Here is a 16,190-nt window from a genome sequence, read left to right as displayed (position 1 = left end):
TGAAATTCTCAATTGCGTATCATGCAAACCTGGTCACTGTGAGCTATTTGAGGGTTAAACCACCTTCACATAACCATACCACAAACAGAGGGTGATGTAAGGGTTGTGTTACCCACAGCAGCTGGGTCCACAAAACATGACAATTCTCTAATTACACCAATCAAGAGTTGCATATTCAAAATGGCAGCTGGCACATGCCATTACTTACTGGGGGTTGAGCAATCCACTCTGTCCTGCAGACAGAGTTAATTAGGGTGTTAAAAAACAAATGTTTCCAATCTGGTTCACTGGTGTAAGCTAAAAAAATCATTTTCTTTCAATGAACAAAATGTAAAGTCACATAGCAATTTATTATGAAGCAGAATCAATTCCATCAGCTATATCTTCAGTGGGCAAAGTTATATTCTCTCTCTCTCTCTCACATACACACACACTCACACTCATGTGAACACAGGTGTAGTGAGAAAGAAAAAGTGTGAGCAACACAAGGTAATGAAATGGAAAAAAAATAGTCTCTCACTATTCAGAACGGGGTTTGTTTTGAGGATGCAGAATATAACAACTGTAAAATTGGATTGTGTGTTAAAAACTCTTATCAGTGGCAATTCAGTTCCTTTCACTCTTGCCTGAAACAAGCAGTCTTCTATTTTGCTGCACTGAGCAGAAACTTTCATGTGCAGTTTAACCATCCCAGATTTAGAAGCACAAGCAAACCTCACATGCACACTACTTTTCAATAGTAGTGCACATGCACATGGTAGGCATGTCATTAGTGGAGCTAGCTGGAGCCAGGGGTCAGACTAGATGGCCCAGGAGGCCCCTTTTGACTCTGTTTCTAGTGTAAGCTTCAGGGTTGAATTTAGCTTCAATTTATCCAGGGTTGAGAAACCAAGTAATATATATATATATATGAATAAACAAAACATGTCTGAGATAAATATCTATATTGGCATATTAAGAAAAGATCCAGTTGGTTCAAGAGGGCAGGGGAAAGAGCACCATTTACCCTTATTTCCACAGCAGGTGCTAGAAAATCTGTAGAATCCTGATGTCTCGCCTATCTCCAGAAACATTCAGAGATCAATGTAATGCCTAGTTTTCTAGATTAAACCATACTTACTAAGAAGCATGGAATCTAGCATCTTACCTTGTTCAGCTTGGTTTTTGATTGAAGGAAGGAACCCATTATACGAATGGCAATATTCACTCGCTTTTCTAAACGTTAGATCCTTAGGTGGCACCAATTGAAAACACTGAAAGAGGAGTATTTTTCTTAAAGCAACATATAGTGAACTGATTACGGTGAGAATTCTTTGATGCTTAGTTTAAGGTGTAGCTGACAAAGCACAACATCAATCCAGGATCGGGCAGATCCTTACAAAAAACAAGTTGTTACAATTCAGGGTCACTCTATGACCTTGCAAATACCCATCAAACTGATTTGGAGACTTAACATCAGAAGATATATTAAAAGTTTTCTAATAGATATCACATGGTCTGAAAAATAAAGGGATAAGGATACTTATTTATTTTTACCTGATCCTGGAAAACGAACCAGTTTTCCGGGCACTTTCTCTGAGGTGCTTGAAAATTCGGATCGTGTGCCTCCAACAGCGATGTGTTGTATTTCTCACAGATGAAAGGGAGCTTGGCACTGCAATCTATGGTGTTGTCTGCAGGAACCATAAACAGACAAGTAAAACCATAATGTTAATATCTTTGTGTTGTGTCCCGCGGTTTTACGGATGAGACCAGAGACCAGCTGGAATTTTCGAGAGAAGCAGTTTATTTCCTGCAGGGACCAAGCACTCATTGGAGTGTGGTCTCGAGCAGAGGGAAGACATTGCTTTTATACTCTTTTACACTTATGCTTGAATAACAGCGAACAATAGGGGAAAGCTACCAAGCCCCATTTGCACATTTATCATGCTAAAGCAAGCAAGCGAGGGTACAAGGGTGTAACGTCTGCGGTGATGCTGGAGCGTAGCCTGCTTTGTTGTCAGCCTTGCGTAGCGTGCACATCCTTGTTCTTGTCCTTGTTCTCACGCGAACAGGACACCTTGACCATGCTTTTTACCCGTGACGAGCCATGCCCTGGCTGCGTGTCCGATTATGAGGGGGGTTACAACACTTTGCATCAGAACTGATTCGTTTGAGGTCCTGTTCACACTTAACAAGAGAGAACCTTGAGCTCAAAAGCAGGACTCACACTTTGCCAGCAGACAGTTGTTGGTTCAACTCACATTATCTCCAGTTTAAAAAACTTTAGTCACAGTGTTGGGAAATGCTTCTTGCTGCTTGAAAGGGCGAGCTGCTCTCCTCAAACTGTAGCTCTTTGAGGTGTTTACTGTGTAGTCAAAAACATGGGCTGTACACCCATGCAGACTTGGCTGGAATGTCCTAGAGCTGAAACATTTAGACAGGAAGCTCATGCTATCTCCTGCAGCATGTGCCTCGAGGGTGATGTTCCAAATGTTTCCCTCAAATAGCAGCACCAAAAAAACTGAGGGAAGCAAGTGAGAAACTTCCCAAAATACTTGTAGCAGAGTAAGAAGACGGACTGTGTGGCTGCACAAGGACCATCGAAAGAACAATAGTTACAGGTAAGCAACGTGTCCTTCTTCACAATCCCTGTGCATCAGGCAGAAGGGTGATAAGCCAGCTGGCTTACCCAAGGAGAAGGGTTCAAGTGCAAGCAGCGTCCCTGCTAGTCTAAACACTGAAGCAGCACCACTTAATATAAAGGCTGCAGACGATGAGCAGGCAGAGGCCTTGCATAGGTTTTAAAGAAGAACACCTCTCAACTGGGGGAAACAACCGGGTACACAATGGGCCTGAGGCAACAGTGAGAGCCAAGTCAGAATGTACTGGAGCCTGATCATTTCAGAGATCCAATCTGATGGTCTTCAATATCAAAGCACCCTTATTTTTGCCACTGTAACTGACAAAGTAAGTATCAGAACCTTTTGAAACACAGCAGGCCCATGAAGGTAGGATAGAATCCATTGCGCTCCTGTGAAGGAAGAACACTATGGAGCTATGATTGCATTTGGCAAGAAGATGGGAAGAGTGGAAGCTTGGTTCAAATGAAAATGTGTCAAAACTTTAGGTAGGAAAGTTGGATCTGTCCTACATGCTGCCTGGCCCAGTGGAGGACCACAATTCTCAGGCTGGTCCGGAAGGCACCTCACTCGATGTCTGGAGGTTATGGCAATGTGCAAACGTACCTTGCATGTGAACAACCTGGGATCACACAAAGCCAGCAGTTTGAAAGGCTTGGGCATTAAGGCAGACAAAACTACAGAGAGGCTCCAGGAAGGAATTGGCCAGGAAACCGGCAGGGATATAGTACTTCAGTCTCACTAGAAGTGTCCAAGTCAACAGATGGAAGCAAAACATATTGAACACAGACAATGCTGCCAAATAAATTTGAAAGGATGATAAAGCAAGTCTTCAATTAACAGAAACTGAACAGGATGAAAGAACAGGAAATAGGATTAACTGAAATGGAGTCAGCAGGCAGCAGGAATTCTCACCCCTGAGAGGGACCCGAAGAGCCATAAGCTATTGTTAGAAGACACTGCAAAATCAGAGAGCACTCTCACAAAAAATAAAGGGAAATGTTAAAAAGTGGTAAGCTATGAAGCAGTAGATAGAAAGACTAGGAAGAGTAAAAATAAAAAAATACACAGCTCCATCATCAAAGACGTGATTTAGTACAGAAGGCTCCCAATGCTGCTGCAGCAGTCGAAGACAGACTGAGGCAAAGTAAGTGTCTCTTAAGTCCTGCCCTCTGGACATGCTTTGGAGGAGTCGGGCCGACTTCCTGCCTAAGATCTCAGCTCAGAAGAGTTCCAACGCAAGATCCCCACGGACACAAACCCCATATATGTGATGCACACAGACCATGAAGAACCACCCTGGAAATATGCTGTCAGGAAATACGTTACCATGGAAAGATAAATTCCAGCCTACAGCTATGCCCAATCTGGTGACAGAAGTTATGCTGCCTTGGTGCGCCCTATTCCCCTGAAGAAAGGAGTTCACAGAGCCATACAGTCGGAAGGGGCCTAGAAGGCCATCGGCCGCAACCTCCTGCTGAATGCAGGAATCAAGACTCCCATCCAAATACCAACCAGGCCTGACCCTGCTTAGCTTCCAAGATTAGGCAGGATTGGGCACCTCAGGCTATATGGAAGCTGGTTATCTCCCGTAATCAAGAAAATCCCTTGGGGTCAAGTTCAGTATGTACACACGCACATGCGCACACACTTGGGTCATATACTGTATATATTGTCCCATAATCTATTCCCCACCCTTGGGTCAGGTCCTGCAAGCCTCAGCCAAGTCCTTTCCTTTGCACCCTGACTGGCATGGGAGTGGCATTAGAAGGAGGCGGCTGGCTTGACGGGCTTGCAGGACACAGAGGGGAGCATTCTGAACACTGGCGATGCACCCACCACGCAGAGCACGCAGGCTGTGCCAGCCACCTGCAGAGCCTCTAGTCCAGTTGTTTCTTGGCTATCTGTGCTGTTAGGAAATGTTATAAAAGCTGCAGAAGTCCTACTGACTTCTACAGACTGCATGAACTCTGAATGCAGGACCATCTCTAAGATTACAAACAAGCCCTGCCAGTCTATATTTATTGCCTTTAATATTTGAAGCAATGTTCTGTCTCTGTATATATTTTTTAAAAACCACGAAAGTCTCTGTGGCTGAACGAAACAAAAAGATTTAATAGGGAACAATAAACTGTTCCCAAAAAGAAAAAACTCTTAAGGGTTGTAAAGGACCTGTTTTAAAAATAAACACCTTACCTCTAAACCAGGTTTGATAAGAAACATGCCAACAATTCCTGAAGTGTCGTTCATGGTAGTATGAAAATAACGCAGAACTAGACACAACAAAGAAAACAAGTATTTTAAAAGTAGCCTTCAGTTGTTATTGAAAGACAAGACGACTAAGTAACAAGCGAGCTATGCTGGCTTCTTTATCTGGCATCTGTTATATTACGCAGAACAGGTTTGCTGGAAGAACAGAGATATGGAGATAGCATCTTTTTCTGCAGCTACTGAACACAGTGATTGTTCCTCAATTGTTAGGTTTCTGTTACTTTCTGCCTTGAGCACTTTGGCCCTGCTGCAGTTCCAATCTGGGGACTCTTTACTTATTGCTTATTCTAAAAATTCTGTCCATGCAATTCCTGATTTGCTTTGGGATAAAGAAGAGGGGCTGGCACGCAATCCTAATCAGCACTAAGATTATTAATTAATTAAATTTGTTACTCACCTTTTTCCTTCAAGGGACCCAAGATGGTTCACATAATTCTCCTCTCCAGTTTGTTTTTAAATTGACCCTGTGAGGTAGATGAAGCTGAATGTCAGTGACTGGTCCAAAGTCACACACTGAGATTCATGGCCAAGTGTAGATTAGAACCCAGATCTCCGGTGTTCCAGTCCAACACTTTAACCACCACACCACACTGCCACAGATATTCCGTTGAGGCACTTGCCCCTTGGCAAGCCTTACATTGCAATCAGTTTGTATCGATGCCAAGGACACTTCCACAAATTTTCAGAAGTGCTTGTGACCCAAGCAGATTGTGCATCTAATCCACTGGTTTTTTGTTTTTAAATATCTGTGAAACTCCTGTGGAAATTTCCTGTGGAAGGTGGTATCAAATTTCAGATGATGAATAAATCTTGAAACTCTTAGCTCCAACATCTAGCCTAGTGCTGCAGCTTGTTCACATTACTAGATCATTATGGGCCAGGCACCAATTTTCAGTCAAGCTTACCTCACAGGGTTGTTGTTGTGAGAATAAATGGAGGGGAGGAGAACTTTGTAAGCCACTTTGGATTCCCTGTAAAAGGGAAAAAAAACAGGGAAGAAATGCAGTATGATAATATAATGATAATGATAGATGGGTCTACATACAGCGAATGAAATCGACTTGTAGAAGGTGTGTATCTCAGCCACCAATTCTGCTTCTGATCTGATAACTGCAAAAGCAAAAGGAGATGTGGACTTAAACCTGGACGACCAAATATCTTTCAGTACAGTTACAGTGCAAAGCAAAGTAAGTGTAACAAAGTGAAAACCTTCTGCATAGTTAGATCATTTATGATCACATCCCACCACCAATCCAGGCTTCTCAGTAATATATTGGGGCTCAAAGCATGAAGCCATTTTAATTTTCATCTTTGAATTGCAGTGCAAGATTTCCCTGCAGCAAAACTACAGCCTGCTGATTAGAAGCCTCTGCGTGGCGGCAATTCATTCGCAAAGACAGTTGGTGCTCTTTGACCACTGCTTGCTCAAATGGGAATCAGGCCAAGACCCTCATGTGGTGCTTAGGAAGCCTCGACTTTCTTGAAATGGGCTTCCTCCTGCACTCCAGATCGTAAGAGTCTCAAGCCCTGTTAACTGTTTTTCCTGCACTTTGGAAAGATGGATGTTCCTACAAGACTAATCTTAATGGGTTTCAATCAAACATGGCTCTAATCTACGTGAACCACGCATTCAAGGGTTTAACCTCTAAGCACCCTTGTTAACTACAGACAAAACTGTAGAAGATGGTCAAGCCAGAATAGAGGAAAACCTTGGTTCTGTTCCCACCACTGGGTATCATACTTCTTACCCATCTTCCTAAGCAGACAGACTTCATTATTTCGGGATAGATATGATTCACAATAAAAGCTATCCATAATAAGTAAGGAATTACATTTGCTATTCTGTTCAAAATTCCTGTCAGTGCTGTGAACGAGGTGACAGAAGCCAAGTCACTGTCATTCTTCGAGCAGAATGCAGATGCTTCTTGATAGCTCAGGTGCTTTTCCGGCACAAACCAGAATTCAGACCCATCAATAATCAGTGCTGGCCCATGAATTCCAACTTCATCTACAAAAAAACAAAAAACACAACAGGCATAGACAGGCATTTATATTCAATAAAAATTACATGCATACACAAACCCCCAAAACTTTGCCACTCTGGAACGTGTAACAAATAGTGGTTAATGCCTTGTAACAATCACACCAAGTAAATCAATAGCATCTAAAAGTGCAGCCGTACATATAGCAAGCATCATGACCTGCACACGCCCCAAGGTGTTCAATGCAGCCCTGAGCCACTGCGTGTGATATTCAGGGCTTTTTCGCACAGTAATCTCTCCAGTTCCCCAGCTGGCATGCCCAAGTATAGGCATGCCATGAGGGCGGCATAGCCTTGCGTGTCCCAACAACCCCGTTCTGCCATGAGGTCGATCAAAGAACTACACAGGGCACTGATTCCAGCGACTGATCAGATTCCAGTCAGTGCACATAAATCCTGGAGGGGAAGAATGAGTTGAAGGAGTCTAGCCAGTCTGCACAGAAAAGGCACATGCTTATGTTCCTATGTGGATCAAGGTCCACGACGGTAATTCTATGAGCAATACTTTTGGAAAGCACGTGTTCCAAATGACTGGCATGATGGGCTCAATTTATAAACAACTCGAGTTCCACATACCTGAGATATCACCTTCCCGCGTTCCATTACAGCAAATGCAAGTGCCCCCATAAGCTTGCAAGCCATGAATCAATTATGACTTCGGACACACTTGCTCACTGCCTGTACTAGCACTCTCCCTGAAAATGTTCGTGGGCAGAGCCAAGTTTCTTTACAAAACTGTGTAAGATTGTTCCAAATTTCAGTTAGCTATTGGTTGCTGGGCAAATATATATTCCATATTATATTCAGTACAGAATTCCTGCTAGTGCTACGAAAGAGATCATTCATAAAGTAATATATTACACATTATATTGCAAAATATATTATATTAGATATGTGTGATGTGTTCATGCTGCTCTTTGATTATAAATCCCCTTAAACGAAGTCCCTGCTGAGACTGTTGGTCTGGAGTTAAGCAGATGGTTCAGCTGGGTACAGAGCAAGGAGCCAGCAGCTCACAACTGAGTGCGCCATTTCTCAAACTGTGGCTTCATACCAGAGTAAGCCATCAGATAAAGCCTCGTGCAACCTTATTAGTTCCTCGTGTCACTAGCAGTGGAAAGCTAAAGTATACTGTCGGGCCGTCTAAAGCAGTGGTGCTGCAGTGTAGCAGAGATCAAGTCAACAGTTCCCTCTGCTTGCAAGCTGCATGCAAGGGTGCAAAGCAAAGCGCCCAGGCCCAGCTGTCAGAGATTTCATTTGAGATCTAAGGCACTTTTCAGTTGCATGTGTGGACACCACCTTAATGTGGGAAAACTCACCTGGTTTATACCACTCTGGTATCTCTGGAGTAATACCTGTGGAGAACAGAAGAAGGAATTGTCATTGGGCCTGCTGATTTTGCCTTGGTCACAACGGAAAGGGCAGAGAGAAATGCGCAAGAGCTTTGTTAAACAATGTGTGGAATTGCTTTGTCTCTTTATCAGAAATGCACAAGCAGTGTGGTAAATATACATCTCTTAAGCATGGGCAAAACAATAATTTAAAAGAAAATTAAATCAAGAGTATATAGTGATTTTGTCACACCCTGCAAATCCAGCTTTACTTGGTCAAAAATACCAAGAAGCTCTTGGAAAGACTTGGACAAAGCCTAGGACTTGGTGTGGTGGTTAAGAGTGTTAGATCCAGGTTCTAGTACCCGCCTGGCCATGGCGCTCACTGGGTAACGCTCGGCCAGTCGCAGACTCAGTTCAACCTACCCCAAAGGGCTGCTGTTGCAAGGATAAAATCAAGCTATGTGATGTATGTCATCACAGTTCAGGTTCCCTTGGCCTTGCAGTTGGGAGTCAAAGGAGCAGTTGGAACTCTCAGAAAAGAGCACAGTAGCATCATGCTGTGCATTTTATTTTCCTAAATTCTGCTGGCCCAGGAGAAGGCACTTAGGCTCAGCAGGATACTTCGTATGCCGCTGGTCCCAGATCTAATCCTCAGCATCTTCAGGCAGGGCTGAGAAAAACCGGTTGTGAGTAGCTGCTGTGCAACTTCAGTAAAGGCTGGTTTGCCAACCCAGCATGGATTTTATTGTTTGGAAACACTGGCCTCAAACGCTGCTTTTACTGCATAAAGTGGCTAACTCAATCAGCATATTTTCCTCACACTAACAATATATGAACAGCTGCCCTCAAAGGTGCCCAAATTCTGCCGCTGGCTGCAGTTGCCTCCCTCTTCCTACTGATGGGGCTTCTCCTCCTGATGAATGTGGTCACATGGAATAGGAAGTATGAGAGCAATTTTTAGACAAAATTCTCTAGCCAATAAAAATTGAGCAGTGAATATTCAAAAACTGATTTATGCATCCCTTATAATCATCACTATAAAAAAGAAAGAAGAAAGCCTTCAATCTTGGATGAAAAGAACTCTGGTTCGAAAGAAATCTTTATTAAATTCTGTGTCTCAGATTGCAGAAATCTGGGTAGGCAGCTTGTGTTGGCAGACATAACAAAATGAAGGTGAAAACATTTCCTACCCCAACCCCACAGTGTGTGCTATATTCAGGACCTATACCGAATACAGTGGCACTCAACTTCTAAATGAACATCCATAGGACAGAGCTGTACAATACGTTTGCAACTGAAATTTACCTTTAGAAATCTGGCACACCCATTCAAGCTTTGCACCACAGTGGAATGGTTTTAAATAGAAATCCTCTTCTCTGTCTCCAAAAAGGTGAAATGACCACATTGCTCGTCGCATTGCTCTAAGAGTCTGCTCAACAGGAAGATAAACATGATGAAAATATGTAGCATTGGTATTCAGTATATTTTCCTGCACACATGCTGTAATATCATGCACGTTTATGGACAATTAAATTCCACTGTGCTCAGTGGAGTATACTCCTAAAGAAGCGTCTAAATGCCTAAGTCAGCTCTTAATAAATCCCATTTATCTCCTGTGTGCTTTAAAAGATAAAATGTACAACTAATTAGTGGCCTGTGCATAAGAATTATGTGTCCAATGGAACCGCCTTCCAATAATACATGCAGGACTGCAGCTTGAAGGCGATAACATGCGACACAAGAACATGTGTGCTTCAGCAGGTGGTGGGCTGGGACAGAGCTATGTGACACGGCCACAATCCTTAAAAGTGTGCGGGAGCACAGTGATGCCTGATCAAGGCTGTGCATTTGGTTATCAAATGCCATTTGTTTGTGCAATTACTTTGCATTGTTAACACTGATCTTTTTGCTTTCAAGTTTTTAGAAATAAAATACTGATGGAGAAAAAGAGGATGCTGCCATTCAAATACAAAAATGAAAAACAACCTACTGCAAAAGAGCCACTGTTGCTGCATTTTTCAAATCTATAAACTCATTTGATGAATGCTGCGTAATTTTAAATTTTTATTTGACAGTGCACTTGGCTGAGCAATCCAAAACCCTTTTGCCATCCATCCAAGGAGGGTCCAGAGATGCTGCTCAACTGGTGGCGGGGTAGACTATCTGTTCCTCTGGATCAGCCTGTGAAGAGCTCAGCAAATATAGCAATCCTGCCAGTACTGATTCTGCTGGCACCAGGTCCTACAAAGTGGTGTTCAACTGGAGCCAAATTCTATTCATTCACTCAGAAGCTCCAGCCTTGAGCTGGCACAACTGACTTCCCCCCACTGGAACTCACTGGGGGGGGAGGGGAGCAGGTGGGGAAACAACAGAGAATCATAGGCAACACAGAAGGGTAAGATCTGGCTTTTCACATGCCTCCCTTCTACCTTGGCTTTTGCAAACTATTAGGGCTTTGAAATTGGTGGAACGTCTAGCCCAGGGGTCTCAAACTCAACTGACCTGGGGGCCGCTGGAAGGAGAGTCTGGGTGAGGCTGGGCCGCATCACGTATCCCTCCACCGCGGTGGTGGTGGGCCGCTCATCCCACGGCCGGCCCCAGCACAGCCGGCGCTTTGAAGGCCGCAGGGCCCCTCCCCCGTGCCCCCCCCTGTCCCAGCAAGTGGCCCACGGGCCGCGAGTTTGAGACCCCTGCTCTAGCCAAACCTCGCATCCTGCCACCCACTTAGGAAGGGTCTGTTAAGCCACAGCTGCTTGCCCAGGGTAACAGGATGACTTGGGAGAACTCACTTAGGACTTACTAGTAAACCAAAAGTGCCTTGTTTTTACTGAACAGCAAACCAAAAATGGCACCTCATGTTGACCAAGTTTATCAGCCAATTAATATAGCAACTGAATTAATGTAACAAAATGTAGCACAATTTTATGTAAAAGTTACAGCACAATCCTATGCATGCCTACTCAAAAGTAAGCCCCACAGATTTCAGCTGGACTCACTGCTAAGTTAAGCACATATAGGATAGCCTTATTTAGTTATTTGATTTGTATTCCACCCTTTTACCAAGAAAGCTTTGGTGATCAGAACAGTTTAAATGCACCTTGACAGCTGCACAGTCTCTAGTGTCATAGTCATCTTCTCTAAACTCAGGGGACATGACGACAGTAGACACCTAAACAAAGGAAAGAGACAGTTGCGCAACATATTACCTAATTGCATTTAATTCATATGAACCAGCAAGTTGTAGCAACAATACCTGCAGTACTACAGAGTGTAAGCATCTCAAATGGGGGCTAGCAGGCAGTTCCCACCCGGTAATGGCTCTTAGTGAAGTTGTGCTTTGGTGGATTGCACCAAAAAAGTCTTTCAAAAAATGCATACTAACATAGGCCTTTATGGAAGTGAAAGGCCACATTCTGATATTTACTTAGCACTAGTTAAAGTTAAAAGTTAACTTTAAAAGTTAGCTCATTACCATCTGGAGCTTCATATGTACTCCTATGAATATACAAGGTGTCATAACTTGAGGGTTCCCTATTGATTTTACAGAGCAAAGCGGAATGTGTTCTGTGGAACTGGTTCTTCTGGTGTAAGAAGTGCAGCAGTTCTTGTGGACAGCAACTTCCATGTTTCTTGATGCCCTTCCACAAGCAAGGACTAGATCACTTCTGAATCAAGTGATTTCTTCCACATCCACCTACATTCTCCCAGTTAGGATCTGATCTTCCTTTACTGTTGTCAACTTACCGGCTTATCGTCACTCCACTGCCATGATCCTGGTGACTCTGGATTCCTCTTATTTAGCCCAACCCAGACCCATCTGTCATCACTGAAAAAAGAGAACATTTCGGTACAAAGCTATATTTCAACACAATTACTCTAAAGCTGTGTATTTTATCACAGTCAGCTTATAAAGCAATTGCCTCTGCAGATTTCTGAATTTTCAGTATGGTGGGGAATATGTATTGTCTGCCAAGATGCCCTCTGGGCCAGCCATTTTTGTGTTCAAATGGACATTTCCATAGGAAGCCAGAATCTGTATTTCAGCACTGAAGCAGAAAGGTGGCATGCATTTGGAATACATGTGGTGGACTCGAGGCAAGTTTGTCTCTCTTCGGAAGCAGAACCTACAAGCCTCAACATGAGGTGATGCACTGCAGTCCCACCCCCTTACCATGCACACAGTACTTAGATGTAGAATTGATTAAAAATAAGAAGCATTAACTTTTAAGATATTCTAAGCAGGTTTTCATGCCATGCTATGCCACTTTGAGAATAAGACCGCATGGATTGTTTGTTCATTTGCTAACTCCAATGGACAATCATGAGCTCTGTGGTTTCCCATGGCATGTTTCCATCCCCCTCAGTCCTCCTACAGACTCTGGTATGTTTTTCAGGTGGCTCTGCATAAAAACTCCTCATGTACTTGGTCCGAGACTTTTCTGCAATTCATCTGGTAGGGCTGCTAACTATTAAGAGAAATCCACTCCCATCAGATCACCAAATGGAATTCATTTTCTGAGCCCTTAGGAACACATTCACATGCTTGCCAACATTTTTCTCTTAAGTTCTTGCACTCTGTTACAAGACTACCTCTCCATGACTAAGACATCCATCTCCTGCTCTGCTCAACAATCTTGTAAACTGGGCCTCCAGGTTGGGTTTTCTTTGCTACTGAACACATTTTTTAAAGTTCCTTCATGTTCTGCTGAAACAAGGACACCCACCCACCAAGTGCCATTTCCCCTACAGCTGCCAGTTGCTTTTGGCTACCACCATCCGTCGAGCTTGTTGCTCTCCCTCACCAGCCTCCACTGCTAGCTCCAGTGTGACACACAGACATGGGCTACACGCTCCTGGACTGGGAGGCATATGCAAATCTCATAGCAAGGCTGTAAAAGGAAGAGGAAGGACGTTGTGGAAAGCTCAGGGCAAAACAATACCACAAAGGGGGAAATTGTGCAAATTTTATGTCAGTAAAACTAAGGGGAAATGACACATTCCCTCTTGTGCAGTTGTGGAGCACTGAAAATAACGGTGAAACAAATTACAAACAGGCCTTGACATTCTCCACTATCCATGCTTCCAGGTTTTCAAGAGCAGGGCTGAGAAGAGGGAGGATGGGAGTGGCACTAGTGAGACTGTGAAGAACGGCAGCGGGTTCTGCCACTCCTGCCAGGTGGCTCTTTGGCCTTTCTCAGCCACTTCCAGTGAAGGTGTCCTGGTGGGCTTTGACTCACAGGAAGCCAATGTGGTTATGAACTGCCCAGCAAGTCACGGGCTGTCCGTATGGTTGTACTAGGGTTGCAGGACGCAACCGCTCACCTGGCTGATCAGCCACTGTGGGTTGCCCTATTCTGAGAGCCAGGTCATTAAAATAGAGCTCCTCCTGTTGATCCGTTTTCTAGCAATAACAGCAAGGCTTGGGACCAGGCATGCCTCCTCCCTTACCGACCTGCCTGGTCACCGAAGTCCTCAGATGACATTCCTTTGCAGGCACCACGCAAAGAGCCACGGACCAACTGGAGCCCACCTGCAGAACAGCCCCATTCACTCAGGAGGTGTGGCAGGCCCCACAGCACGCTATTTTGGGTGCCCGCGGAAGACATCCTTGCTCTGGGAAGCAGGCCAGCCATAGTTATAATGTTACCATGTTTTTAACATACTGTTTTTACTTTCATTTGTTTTATTTGTTTACTGTTTACCACTTTGGAATAACACAGTAAAGCCCCACAGTTTTACTGCAAATAGCTAAACTGTGTTTTTCTATTTTCATTGCCATTTGCCACTTAACTGTCACTTTAAACAGCATACTTTAAACAGCAAACTATTTTATGCTTTGAAGATGACTAATCCTTTTTTCCATTCCGCACTTTTTTAGCTGAATCCCTAATGAATTCTGTTTTCACCAGAAATCAACAAAAAGCACATTTCTGACTGGCTGGAGTTTGAAAGAGAGAAAAGCAAAACATAAAACCCTAATACAAAGAAGTGGAGCAGCAGAAAGAAAGAGGGAGAACCCAGCAGCCAGCACAGAATCTTAGAGAAAAAAACAAGTCAGAGCCAATGACAGTCATTCCAACATGCTGCTTGGGCACAGGTGGACTGGCAAAGTCCCTGGCAGCCACGTGGGGATCTGTGAGAAAAGAAACAGGTTCTGCAGTGCAGGACCCTGGGGTACCAGCCAGAGGACTGGAGGGGACAGAGGCTAAGACAACCCACAGAAAGTACAGAAAACAACTCATCCCGCATAGCTTGTTTACAGAGTGGGTTGTCATGTGAACTATTTCATCAACCTTAAAAAGAAAGTTGCAGGACATCCAAGCTTGCAGACAGATTCATCGACTGACTTGCAGCACAATACCAGCAGGATCTCAAGAATATTACCTGATAATTTCTCTCAATGTGGTATGGAGCTCCCTCATTTCATCCACGTGGCTAAAACTAGGAAGATGTCCTCCAAGAGCCTCACAAAATCTCTCTGCTTCTTCCCACGTTCTGGTTCTCAGCACTCTTTCCTTATGAAAGAACTTTATAAAAGGAAACGAAACATTGTAAGCTACCCACAGAACCTAAGGACTAACTGGGTGCATATAAATCAAATAAATAAAAACATCAGACTCAATCCTTTATCAATTTTATATTTTGAGCATTCTCTTTTAATTCTTTGATTTATTTATTTGGGATATTTTTAGGCCGTCCAATCACACTGAGTCTCTTGATGGTCTGTTGTTCACTCATACTGCTTCTGTGTAAGCATTTAATTTTATTCTTTCTTGATCAAACACACACACACACAGTTAGCCAAGAATACATCTTACATTTTTTTGGTTTGGGTACTAAGCTGCTGTGAGCATTATTTTAGCTTTACTCCACTGGTGGAAAGGGAGAAGGCATTTTTTGTCTGACTCACTCTTACAGTACCCTGGAAATTTGTTCCAGACGATTGAGGGTCCTCTGGAACTATGTGGGAAGCTTCACTGTGGGCAGCAAGAGTAATCAGCAATGAGTAAAACATGCTTTCCTCTGCACAAACCAGCAGGAGCTGGATCAATGACCTTCTGAAAACAGAGGATTTTCCATGCACAGAATGGTAACTCAGGGTCCCAAATAGTCTGCTCAGAGCCTGATCATTCACTGAATAAATTAATATAATTTTAGAAAGAAACTGATCAGTTACTGCAATCATGTTATGAAATAACATGCTGTAATGAAACTTTTGACCAGGAAAAAAGAAAAATATCCAGATATTCTACGGGCTTTAATACAAACCAACACAGTACAATATGGATACTGTTAACACACACACACACATGTTCTCATGAAATTACACTAGATCAATTAGGAACTTTAATAGGAATGATATACTACCTTATAACAAACAAGACCTGATCCACTGTGCCACCCTTCAGGGCAGGGGTCAGTGACTTTGGGTGGTACGTCTGGTTTCCTTTTTGGTCCAATGTATTTCTTGCAAATAGAGTAAGCTTTAAATGTTTTGCAGTTCTTGACTTCCCACTTTCCAAGGTATTTTCCACTCGACATAGCCACACATCCTCCAAGCAGAGCTAGAATGTTGATTTTAAAAACTTTCAGCATTGTCTATACTTATTTTCAGAAACCGAACATTGTACAAAACTACTTTCCAAAACACGTAGCCACACACCAATTTCAAGATTTTACCTGGTTCAAATCTGCCCCAGTTTGCATATGTCAACATTTCAATAGTTCCATCAACACTTCCCCAGCTATATTCTCCTGAAGATTTGATATCTTGCAAGCCAGTCCAGAAGTACTTTTCTTCAACTCTGCTATACTTTCTAATCAGACTGTTTATGAATTCTTGTTCAAATCTGTAAGAGTCAAAAGTTACAGATTAAGGAGTAATTACCCATATCAAATGTGCAAATACATCTTACTTGAGGG

General features: G+C 43.2%; 1 protein-coding gene across 1 annotated transcript in view; it reads right to left on the bottom strand.

Moving 5' to 3' along the window:
- LOC123016909 (lymphocyte antigen 75-like) overlaps positions 1-16,190 on the bottom strand; it is a 61,128-nt gene that overhangs the window by 20,221 nt on the left and 24,717 nt on the right. The window contains exons 11-22 of the mRNA XM_044417651.1: positions 15,948-16,117; positions 15,636-15,832; positions 14,652-14,794; positions 12,012-12,093; positions 11,365-11,436; positions 9,573-9,696; positions 8,253-8,288; positions 6,725-6,900; positions 5,938-6,002; positions 4,818-4,894; positions 1,537-1,673; positions 1,148-1,253 (exon numbers count right to left, since the gene is read on the bottom strand). Of these exons, the coding sequence (XP_044273586.1) occupies positions 1,148-1,253; positions 1,537-1,673; positions 4,818-4,894; positions 5,938-6,002; positions 6,725-6,900; positions 8,253-8,288; positions 9,573-9,696; positions 11,365-11,436; positions 12,012-12,093; positions 14,652-14,794; positions 15,636-15,832; positions 15,948-16,117 (1,385 nt within the window). The remainder of the gene's footprint in view (positions 1-1,147; positions 1,254-1,536; positions 1,674-4,817; positions 4,895-5,937; positions 6,003-6,724; positions 6,901-8,252; positions 8,289-9,572; positions 9,697-11,364; positions 11,437-12,011; positions 12,094-14,651; positions 14,795-15,635; positions 15,833-15,947; positions 16,118-16,190) is intronic.

The sequence above is a fragment of the Varanus komodoensis genome, unplaced genomic scaffold, assembly GCF_004798865.1.
Source record: "Varanus komodoensis strain SLA01 unplaced genomic scaffold, ASM479886v1 scaffold9, whole genome shotgun sequence".
In the NCBI taxonomy this organism is placed as follows: Eukaryota; Metazoa; Chordata; class Lepidosauria; order Squamata; family Varanidae; genus Varanus; species Varanus komodoensis.
This window is presented reverse-complemented; position numbering and strand designations above follow the sequence as displayed.